General features: G+C 39.0%; 1 protein-coding gene across 10 annotated transcripts in view; it reads right to left on the bottom strand.

Moving 5' to 3' along the window:
• The window catches only part of ZnT49B (Zinc transporter 49B), a 43134-nt gene that overhangs the window by 20886 nt on the left and 9964 nt on the right, over positions 1–12284 (bottom strand). For 5 of the 10 annotated variants that reach the window (XM_071694036.1, XM_071694037.1, XM_071694041.1 and 2 more), the window contains exons 5-6: positions 8831–8913; positions 1915–1992 (exon numbers count right to left, since the gene is read on the bottom strand). In XM_071694036.1, the coding sequence (XP_071550137.1) occupies positions 1915–1992; positions 8831–8913 (161 nt within the window). The remainder of the gene's footprint in view (positions 1–1914; positions 1993–8830; positions 8914–12284) is intronic. The other 5 variants (XM_071694038.1, XM_071694040.1, XM_071694044.1 and 2 more) reach the window with 1 other exon arrangement.

The raw sequence follows: 12284 nt of genomic DNA, 5'->3' as shown, positions 1-12284 counted from the left end.
GTGATCAAAAGTAATAATAATAAAAAAATAGGTGCCATAACTATCTACTAAGCTGAGACCACATGTTCAGGGAATTCTTTAAGAAAAAATTTACATTCAATCTTAAAGAAAAACACTTTTCTATATGACAAACTAAACTCATCTCATCTGTCTGATTCAAAAGTCTCACAATCAGGATCATGGATCACTAATGACAGCAGTAAAATCAGAAATGGTGGTTAAATGACCTATTCACAAGATAGAGTAAATTATCACTCAGGTGTCTCAGTTGCCATTTCAATATGACAGCTGATGCAAGGATATAAGGTATAACTACCTGATCTTTGTGCTATCAAAATGGGATTTTTTCATCTATGTATACATACACCACTCAAAACTGAAAATTTCCAAAAGCATGACTCAGTACTTAAACACGGTAATGCATTCTTGTATTCCTATCAAACCACCAAGGTAGGTGTGTGCTATACCAAGGATTTCCACCAAGAATAGGCTGAAGGGTAATCAGTATGTGGGCAGGAACATAAGCTATAGGTGTAGCCCACATTATTCCTGGCTGACGTGCAAGTACACTTAAATTACAAGAATTAACCCCTGTGGATGATTCAAGTGAATAAGAAGCTCTCCTCATGAAATGTTACTGAATAAGCATATGTTTGAGGTATGAATCTTGCATATGTTGGCATTCCAAGAGAGCTGTCAGTTGCTGCATCCCTACTCTTACCAATCTCTCCTAATAATTAAACTAACATTCTTTGCCTTACTGCTTGGGACAAAATTATCATTGTAAGATACAACTGTGTATTTTCATTCAGCATTATATTAGGTTGCTCAGAATTAGGCCTTGCCAACAGATTTACAGTGGACAATTTGAATTACTCAAATCTATAACAATGAAGGTCAACCTGAGTTTGGCCTCCATTGGAAAGGGTAGTGAAAACTAGTGTGGTCAATGCGGTCTCTCGACCTTATCCTTAATGTCCATAACAACTTTCCATTTGGCAGAAGCCTTGTTTATGAATTGTCCAGAGATGGTGCTGTGGTTTGCAAGCAGTGAGTTTCATCTATATGTCATCTGAAGGTCCAGACTCAGCTTAGGCCCTATCACAGTTTGCCAAATGACTTGCATATTGCTTTGCAGTTCCTTCATATCTTTTATCAAAATGGAAACAATTTAGGTGACTGGGGAAACACGAGATAATGAACAATCAATAAACGGTATGATCTATGTTCATCCCCTTCTTTATGCAGGGAAACCTCATCATATCTTTATGTAAACTTAGATAAAAGCAATCTGTGACTACCATAAGCTATCTACTTGAGTGCTTAAGAACATGGTAAGGGTGTGTTTACCATATATAGCAAGTGCCAACTACAAACATTTGACCATTAGTGACGTTGATGCCACTATACTTGGTTACATGGAAAACTTTCCATGTAATATTTCATACAAATGAAGCCTAAACAGATGTGTTGAGAAGCAGAGAGAGAGAGAGAGAGAGAGAGAGAGAGAGAGAGAGAGAGAGAGAGAGAGAGAGAGAGAGAGGGAGAGAGGAGAGGAGAGGAAAGGAGAGGAGAGGAGAGGAGAGGAGAGGAGAGGAGAGAGAGAGAGAGAGGGAATTTTTTCACAGCTTGGGGAAAAACAAAATCTAACAATGAACAATAACAGTATGCAAAGCAGCGAAACAAGTACAACAGGAAAAAAGTTTAAATGTTATGGTATTCAGTGCTAATCAAGTAATATAATACTAGTAAACTTTGCATCAAAACTGAAAGGTAATGCCATTTGGAAAAGATATTTAAGTGAATCAAGTACATAATGATCTATGGCTATCTGAATAACACAACAGATATCAAAACAAAAATAGGGAGCTTTATTACATCACACACAAAGAGCATATGCAAAAAAATTACTACCTCCACTTTTAAAGTTCCTTAGAATTTTTCTTAGAATGTACAGCCTCTTCACAGCTCTTTTCACATGAAAGACATCCACTGAGGCAAACAAAAGAGAAAGAAAGTACAGTAAATTTACAGCTATATAAATTAAGAATAAAGACATCTAACACTTACTGTAGATTCTCTATATCTATATCTCTGAGCCCGTTCCCTTCGGGAACTCCCTCAAGGGGGTGGTCACGGCAAAAGAGTCTCCATAAGTGGTGAACTCGAGTGCTGGAGTGCACTACATTCAATAGGAACTGGAGTTCACTAGATTCCCTATAATTCAAAGAAAGTTACTCAAATGGTTTTCATCATTTTTTATAAAATCAAAACAAAAGCTGAAGAATTCATCAAATGAATAAAAAACAAGTTTACAAAAATATTGATTTGATTCTGAAGGAGACTTTTCTGATCATAAAAAGGATGAGCTGAGGACACATGCCTGTCACTCCCATCCTGGTTTCATTCTACATGATATATCTAAGGAAAAGTTCCAAACCTACAGAACAGCAGCTCTGCTTTTATGACATATAAATGAGTACTAACAGTTAGTGAACTACTAACATTCATAAATGTCAAATGTTCGGATTACAGAGTTCATAAAACAATCTTTAATGTTCACATCACATACACTTGCTAAATATATCTGGTAAGATGTATGGGTAAGTGACAATTGATAGGGTAGTGGCATGCACAGAACATAAGAATGAAGAGCAATGTGGTTTCAAGAGTGGCAAAGGATGTGTGGACCAGGAAAGAGATTTATATGTGGCAACTACAGACCTGGAGAAATAGAATGACAAGGTTGATAAAGATGCCTCATGGAAGGTGCTACAAACAATGAATTAGGAGGAAAGCCTATAGGTGCAGTGAGGAATTTTAATCAGGAAAGTAAGGTATATGTATGAGTAGGAGGGCAGGAAAGTGAGAAGTTCCTAGTGAAGATGGGTCTGCATTAAGGGCATGTGATATCATCATGGCTTTTTACTCTGTTTATGGACAGACTGATAAAGGAGGTGAATGCGAAGGTCTTGAAGAGATGGTAGGCTTAAAGTATTCCTGGGGTAGGGGGGCCTGGGAGGTGAATCAGTTGCTGTCTGCAGATGACATGGCACTGTAGCAGACTCGAGCAAAAACTCCAGAAGTTGTTCGAGTTTGGAGGAATGTGCAAAGCTGAACGTCAATGTGAAAAAAAGTACGGTAATGGGGTCCAGCAAAGGGAGGAAGTAAGATATGATGGGTGTGAGTTTGAGAGGGGAAAACCATAAGGAAATGGGAGTGCTTCAAGGTGCCTGGAGTGGACATGACAGTAGATGAAACCATAGCAGCTGAAGTGAATAATGGAGCAGGGCAAAGGTCCTGATGCACTGAAAAGTATACGTCAGGCAAAGATGGGTATTTCTAAAGGTAAACAATCCTAGTGATGTTGCAAGGAAACAAGTTTTTGGCCCTGAATTTTAAATAGAATGGGAGAGGGTGGATATGTTGGCAATATATTGCCTCCGGAAAATATGTGGTGTGATAGGGGTTACTCATGTAAGAAATGAGAGAAAGAACCAAGCGTTGCAGTAAATGTAGTCTGATTTAGAGACCTGACCAGGATGGGCTGCAAAGGTTTGGACATATGAAGTTGAGCAAAGAAAGACTGATAGAGAAAATCAATGTGGCAGAACTGAAGGGGGAATGGAAGGTATGACAGTGACAGAGATATATATGGATGGAGTGAAAGAGGTTTTAAGCTGCCACAGCTTGAACATTCTGGAGGGTGAAAGGTGTACAAACTAGACAATGTGGATATAAGGAGTGACATGCTGTCACTGTCAATGGGTATTTCTAAAGGTAAACAATCCTAGTGATGTTGCAAGGAAACAAGTTTTTGGCCCTGAATTTTACAAAAGAATGGGAGAGGGTGGATATGTTGGCAACATATTGCCTCCGGAAAATATGTGGTGTGATAGGGGTTACTCATGTAAGAAATGAGAGAAAGAACCAAGCGTTGCAGTAAATGTGGTCTGATTTAGAGACCTGACCAGGATGGGCTGCAAAGGTTTGGACATATGAAGTTGAGCAAAGAAAGACTGATAGAAAAAATCAATGTGGCAGAACTGAAGGGGGAATGGAAGGTATGACAGTAACGGAGATATATATGGATGGAGTGAAAGAGGTTTTAAGCTGCCACAGCTTGAACATTCTGGAGGGTGAAAGGTGTACAAACTAGACAATGTGGATATAAGGAGTGACATGCTGTCAATAGGCAGAATCAGGGAAAAGAAAAGCAATGAGGGGAAACATGGAACTGGTCTGTGGAGAATGGCTGTGAATGGCAGACGGTGGTTTCAGTGCATTACTCATGAAAGCTTAAGAGTGTATGTGAGCAAATGAGGCTGTTGTTTCATTTCTTCCAGACAGTTCCTCACTAAAGTGGGGAAATGGTAAACAAGTATGAAAAAAATAATAAAATCTTCCTACACTGCTATAGCCTACCATCAGTGACAATCCTAACATTTAGCCTTCTCTGATCTACATACAACACATAATAACTGTTCAGAAGTGAGTAATGAAACTGGATTTGGCAAGTATGGTGACCTGTCTGAAGTTCAAAAAAGTCTCTTACAGAATCAAAACCTCTTCTGTGAGCCAGATAGTAAGATGAGAAAATCTACTGTAAATTGTTCTATACACAGGATACAACTCACTTATCTCATATTTAGCTATACAACTCTCAGTTGTCAGGATGTCAAATATCATATGCAAAATATGAACCTACACTCTTGGTATGACACAAGGAACTTTTAAAGAAATAAGAAAGACAAAAGTTTTGATTTTTTAAAGAAATATCCTGAGTAAAACATGGATGAGGACTATCTTAAGATAATAACATACGTAGCAAACATAAACCTGGGCCACAGAAAATATGCTATTAACATTTGGAAAAACTTAAAACTACATCTCTATTAAGTTGCATACTTCTTTTATTTCAAGGACATAGGGTTAAAGAATTATACTGTTGGCATCCATTGTACATATATAAAAAGCATTGTAAATAAGACAAGCTATGCCTAAGGCAAAATCTTTAGGTAAGTGTTCAGAGGTAAGTACTCCAATGAGTTGAAATCTATTTAAACCATCCTTTCCCTCAACTGACAAGAAGATTACATTGTAGCTGGAGTTATTACAGGCAACCTGTGCAGTGCCTGGATCTTCATGTCTATGCCACTCTAAACCTCACAAGTAGGTCTAAATTACCATACCTCATAAATGGGAGTGCAACCTTAGGGTACCCCTTGTACTCTGGGTCTGTGATCTCACAATCCAATTTTCCTTCCAATAGGTATGATGCTACTGGTCATCAAAACCCTCTTCCTACTCCTTGCTGGCAACACAGAAACAATCTAAAGGCTCATACATATACACATGCCACAAATAACAACAGCACAAAAAGATGATACTACGTCATATGCAACCTGACCTATGGTCTGCTTATATTACATTATCCTTCATCTTCATCTCTCACCATGTCATCCACTAAATCAACCCAACCAACACACCATACCTGTATCCAAAGCTTACCAAATCCATCTCCTACCTACAACAGATACCATTCACATTCCAGAGAAACAGCAATCCAAGCATCTCACACATATCCAAATCCCCTGAGTACATAATACACATTCTGCAGCTCAATATGAATTGCATTAAAACTACTCGAGCTAAAAAACCCTCAAACATTGCACTTATACTTAAAAGCCAAAACTAACCTCTCATCCACTAAATCACACATGCCCAGTTACTATACAAATATTGTTAATCTATCTACACCCCTGAAGCCAATTTCCTCCTCGAACTCCTTTAAAGGGGTGGTCATGGCCAAAGAGCCTCCATAACCGAAGACCTCCAGTGCTGCTTCTTAGCTTTTAGTGTCTCACCCTTAACAGGCCATTGGCAGAGGGATAATTTAGCATAGTGTTTCAGAGGCTCTTAGACTACATTTACCTAATGTTCCTGCCTACTGTTTCTAGCTACTACTTTTATCTAATGCTCCTAACTACTTCTTCCACCAATGTTACTGCCTTATGCTCTAGCCTAATTTTCCTACCTACTTTTTATACTTGCAGATATTTCTAGAGTTATCAAGAATGTTGTGCAAGTGTCGCCAAGTGTTATGTGTGACAAGGATAGATTGTATGCTGGTGGAAAGAATGCCAGCAGTCCACATGCAAGTGAGGCAAAAAGGTACCCAACTACTATCTATTTCATTAATCTTCCAACTTTTGCATTAAATAAGTCTTGTCTTAACAGAAAAGATATACCACATGTAAATGGTTGAAGAATAAGCACATCTGAACATTAAGACATCCATTCAACACAACAAAATAAACTCAATTTAACTCAACACATCAGAAAGCATGTTCATAAAACAAAAAAGAATGCCAACAATTACATGCCTATGCATGCCTTCTGCCTTTCCAAGTATATACCAAAATGAAACCATCTGAATCCCCTTCTGAATCTTCTAATCTGTAGTAACTTTAATTTACACCATCTCATATGGCTCACAACTCATTTCCAAGGCCCATGCAGTACAAAATTTCTTGAACAAACGAACATATCAAATATCCTTAATCTCTATAACATATCCACAAGGAAACCCCTTAATCTTATCCTTCATCTGACATCATTAGATATAACCTTGGCTTTCCTGCCTTCTGCACTTGCACCACACAAAACACCATCCATGCCCTATTCACATATCTTCATTTATCTATAACTGCCCTAAGACCCTTTTCTAAGAAAGGGTCACGGCGTTAACCAGGGCTTCTTTCCAGGAATTCCTGCAGCTCCAAGGTTGTGCTCCCTTCAGTAATGGGGAAATGATGGATTCCTATGGAGTGAGTGGTTCCTTGATGAGACTGTACTCCCAGTGGTACAGCCTTGCCAAAGGAGACCTTTTGCTAGCACTGCAACCTCATGAAATCATATATATGCAGTTGGTGTATAATGGCAAAAAAGCGAAAATTAATGAATCTAAGAGGAATGAACGAAGAATGGAGGCATGTCAGCAGTGTTGACATGTGTGAGAAGTGTGAAGCATGCACTGGGCAGGAGTTGGGTATGTGAGACAAGGTAGTAAATGGTGGGATGACTTAAAGTTGCATGTGAAAGAGAAAAGTGGTCTTGCAAATGGATTGGTGAAAAGAAAGTAGGTGGTGATCAAACAGTGAAGATAAAGTGTGACAAGGCAGACAGAGACACTGGGATTGCAGCTGTATATCTCGAGGAAAGTGATCATCTTGCTGACTGGTTAGTTCAGATATTTGTTTATAGGATCAGGTATTTGCTTTAAAAAATGTATGTGAGAAACACTTAGAAAAACTGATGGATTTGTATGTAGCATTTATGGATCTGGAGAAGGCATATGATATGGTTGATATAGATGCTTTGTGGAAGGTTTTAAGAGTATATGGTGTGGGAGGTAACTTGCCAGAAGCAGTGAAAAGTCTTTATCGAGGATGTAAGGCATGTGTATGAGTAGGAAGAGAGGAAAGTGATTGGTTCCTAGCAAATGTTGGTTTGCGGCAGGGCTGCGTGATGTCTCCATGATTGTTTAATTTGTTTATGGATGGGGTGGTTAGGGAGGTGAATGCAAGAGTTTTGGAGAGAGGGGCAAGTATGCGGTCTGTTGTGGATGAGAGGGCTTGGGAAGTGAGTCAGTTGTTGTTCGCTGATGATACAGCACTAGTGGCTGATTCGAGTGAGAAACTGCAGAAGTTGGTGACTGAGTTTAGTAAAGAGTGTGAAAGAAGAAAGTTGAGAGTAAATGTGAATAAGAGCAAGGTTATTAGATTCAGTAGGGTTGAGAGACAAGTTAATTGGGAGGTAAGTTTGAATGGAGAAAAACTGGAGGAAGTGAAGTGTTTTAGACATCTGGGAGTGGACTTAGCAGTGGATGGAGCCATGGAAGCAGAAGCGAGTCACAGGGTGGGGGAGGGGGCGAAGGTTCTGGGAGCAATGAAGAATATGTGGAAGGCGAGAACGTTATCTCGGAGAGCTATAATGGGTATATTTGAAGGAATAGTGGTTCCGACAATGTTATATGGTTGCAAGGCATGGGCTATATGTGTGTGTGTCTCTGGGCATTTATGTATATAAATGTGTATATGAGTGGATGGGTCATTCTTCGTCTGTTTCCTGGCGCTAACTTGCTGATGTGGGAAACAACGATCAAGTAAAATAATAATAAATATGAGTGGATGGGCCGTTCTTTGTTTGTTTCCTGACGCGGGAAGCAGTGATCAAATATAATATAAATATGTGTATATGAATGGAAGGGTCAGTGGGGCCTGGATGTGGATAGGGAGCTGTGGTTTCAGTGCATTACAATTGACAGCTAGAGACTGAGTTTGAAGGTTTGTGGTCTTTTTGTCTGTATTCCTGGTGCTACCTTGATGAAGCAGGAGATAGCGATGATGTTTTCCAGTGGGGTGGGGAAGCAACAGGAATGGATGAAGGCAAGCAGGTATGAATATGTACATGTGTATGTATGTAATGTCTGCATATGTGTATGTATATGTTGATATGTATATGCGCGTGTGTGGGCGTTTATGTATATATATGTGTGTATGAGTTGGTGGGCTGTTCTTCGTCTGTTTCCTGGCACTACATCGCTGACACAGGAAACAGCAATTAAGTATGATATAAATAAATATGAATGGATGAGCTGTTCTTCATCTGTTTCCTGGTGCTAGCTTGCTGATGTGGGAAATGGCAATCCAGTATAATAAATAAATAACAAATATCAATTTTCTGTTCACTTCAGTTTCATAGTATCTATGAAAGATACAGCAAAGAAATTTTGTACAAAAAAAATATATCACAGCAGACTACTTACTTTGTTGGTATCTTTTTAATTCCTTTTCCCTTTTGATTCTCTCTTTGTCCAAGTCTTCTAAGCTTCCCCACACTTGTAAAGCTCTGAAAAGGAAAATATTAAGTTCTATATAGCAGTTATAAGTAGATGCCTTTTTCTTTATACCTAACTGCATTTCTTGCCTTTACAAGGTGACATGAGGAATAAACAAATAATGCTGTCTCGTACACATAAAGTCAATACCTATTACGTATAATGATACAAAACCACAAGCCATCCATGTCAAACCCTACTGTCCAAAGATCATCCCCTATGGGGCTCCTGAAGCACTCAGGAAGCTGGCCACATCCACCAAGTGGGAGTTCAAATCAAGATGCGTGGTGATATTATGTACCTATCTAAGGTCAGTGCAGGAAACTTGCTAAATGTCTTCAGTATGAAAGCTGTATCTTGGGAGAGGGAAGTCTTGTGATGTACTGAAATAGTGTCTGAATTGTTGGGTAGACAGGTGTATCTAAAACACAATGGGAAAGTGCAATTTTCAATAGGAACATGCCTCGTGGAGTGAAGTTAAAGTTTAAGATGAGGTTAGGTAAAAGATTGTTTTGTACATTTCGTATCACTACTGTAAATTTCTGTACATATCATGTTTGTTGAGATGAAGGGGACTGTAAGCATAGGCCACTGAAATATGAAGCATGGGGTTTGGTGATTGGTTATAAAGTTCGGTGGGATGGGCAAAGCAAACTGAACATAGATTACACTGGAAGTACTTTTGCTTCATTGTGCAGGTTTTGAATGTTTGTGGTTGCTATGCAGCAGTATTTGTTTCAAGTGCCCAGTTTGGAATAGTTTCAAGCTTTGTTATGCTTGCTTTTGATAGGGTGCATGTCCAAGGAAGTGGGGCATAGTTTTGGGTAAAATGGATGAAATGTTAGTACATAATACTAAAGGATCCTTCTTCCTGTCTAAAACTAGTTTCGGTATATGTTCTTCACCATTCCATCTGCCCTGGTTCAGCCCACTGAGAGTATCTTTTCCTGACTACCACATAATTCATTCTGTTCAGTACATTACTATTGTCCATTTGAATGTTTTAGCCCTGATTCCCTACAGGTCCTTTTATTCCATCCTCCCATTTCCATCCTTGTCTCCCCTTCACCCTTGCACCCTCCACATATACATTTTTAGTTCTCTTCTGCTCATCCTTTCCATGTGCTTGAACTATTTCAGCACAACTCTGTCAGCTCTTTCAATCAGATTGTTTTTACCACTACATCTCTCTTTCACAGTCATTCCATATACTGTTAATATGTCACACCATATGCTATCCTCAGGTGTTTCATTTCCAATAGGTCCACCCTCTTCCTTTCTTTGGTATTCAAAACTACTATATCTTCAAACATGCCTATCTCTGCTCTTACAGACAATTACCTCTCCTTCTACAGGTTCTTGAATGTACTATGTACGTACTAAGACTCATGTCAGCCCCATGGCCTTAACCACTGCACATCCACTGACTTCCTCCAGTTCCTCCCTGTTTAAACTTAAACTCAAACCATCTCGTCTCACCATCCAGTTGCACTTCATTACCTTACTTTCCTTAATATTAGCACTCAACTTTCTCTGTTTATGCACTCTCTCAAACTTTGACACCAGCCTCTGGAGTTTCTCTTTGGACCCTGCTAACAGAATCATGTCACATGCAAACAACAAATGATTCACTTCCAAGCTCCCGTTGCTGGGATTCTCCAGATCTTGCAACAAGATCTTCACATTTACCTTAGACAATTACAACACTGAACAGCCAGAATAACTGATCAACAGCACTGTCACTAACTTTCATGAAAAACTCAGGTAAAATCCCATCCACTCCATCTACTTTTTTGCATTTCATTCTATGCAGGGCTTTCACACACACTCTTCCACTCTAGCTACTTTTTCGCATCTCATTTTATGCAGGGCTTTCACACACACTCTTATACTTTAGCTACTTTTTCACATTTCATTTTATGCAGGGCTTTCACACACACACTCTTTATCAAAACATTTACCACGACTTTCTCATTCTACATGCCAGCTCATTCCAAACACATCATCTAACAAATTCAGCAGTCCTTCAAAGTATTCTCTCCCCGTCTTCCTCACATATTCTTTACCATCTGTTTTCCTCACTGTCACCCTGACCTTTTATCCGGTTCTACTAACACAATGCAACTTCCAAAACAACAGATTCTCTCTGAAGTTCATCTCCCAACACAACTCTCATCTACCCCATTTTTAACTCCATTCCACCACTCACTACCTTTTCACATACAACCTTTTACATGACACACAATCAACCTGCACATTTAAGCAGTGCTTCCATAAATAATTTTCACTCTTTCACTCTCCTAATCTAATTTTCTCTCACTCTATGCCATTATCTAGCAAATCCTTCCAGGTATCTTGACACAAAGGCCTCTTTTCCAAAACTGCTCACTCACCATTTCTTTCCCACAAGTGTCATTTTATTCGTTTCCTAATCACTTCAAACTTTCAAACTTGCCTACACCACAAAATTATGAGACTTTCCTAATACTGCTCATCTCAGCACATTCACATGCAGCAACTTCTCTTTTGCAAAACTGCTGATCAACAATGAATTCAATATTGTCCACTGGCTCCCACACTGCACTATCAATAATCTGGCACTTATGTACTTAACCATTACTGTATCAGACTAATAAACATGTGATTAAATCTATAATGAGACATTTCAGATTCAAGGCATAACTGATCTAAATGAAGTAAAGGGATCATTTATCTTCAAATTCAATAATGATAAACTCATACCACTAGGACTCTAGCCTTGATCTAATCTGATTCCCAAATACTCTACAGGTTATCCTTTGTTTAGATATCTAAAGCATCAACTGAATAAATATGTTCGAACACTGCACAAATGCAGGATATAACTTTACTCTGTGACATCTTTAGTTCTATCAATTTTATCTATATCTCTGATGAATGTTACCTTCACGAGCTCCCTCAAGGGGTTGGCCAAGAAAAATGTCTCCACAACTGGTGGGCTTCAGTGCCAATTTTCAGCCTTTAGTGCCTCACCCTTAACAGGCCACTGGCAACTTGAGCACAATGTCTTCAAAGGCTCCTACATAATGTTTCTACCAACTTCTACTGCCTAATATGTTTACCTAATGTTCCAATCCAGTACTTTTACCTAATGCTCCCACCTAATATTCCTATCTATCACTTCTACCTAATGTTCCTACCTACCAATTCTATCTTATCCTATTATTTTGCAAAATGGCAGGGCTAGTACATAGTGCTCACTGCAGGAAAAATCTAGAGTTATGGGTTGTTTGAGTTAATCACTGTCATGTGTTGTTTGTGATTAGGAGAGACTGTATGTCTGTGGACAGAATGCCAGCAGTCCACATGTGGGTGAAGCAGAAATAAAAAACAGCTAGCTGAG

This window comes from Panulirus ornatus, chromosome 56, assembly GCF_036320965.1.
Source record: "Panulirus ornatus isolate Po-2019 chromosome 56, ASM3632096v1, whole genome shotgun sequence".
Taxonomy (NCBI): domain Eukaryota; kingdom Metazoa; phylum Arthropoda; class Malacostraca; order Decapoda; family Palinuridae; genus Panulirus; species Panulirus ornatus.
This window is presented reverse-complemented; position numbering and strand designations above follow the sequence as displayed.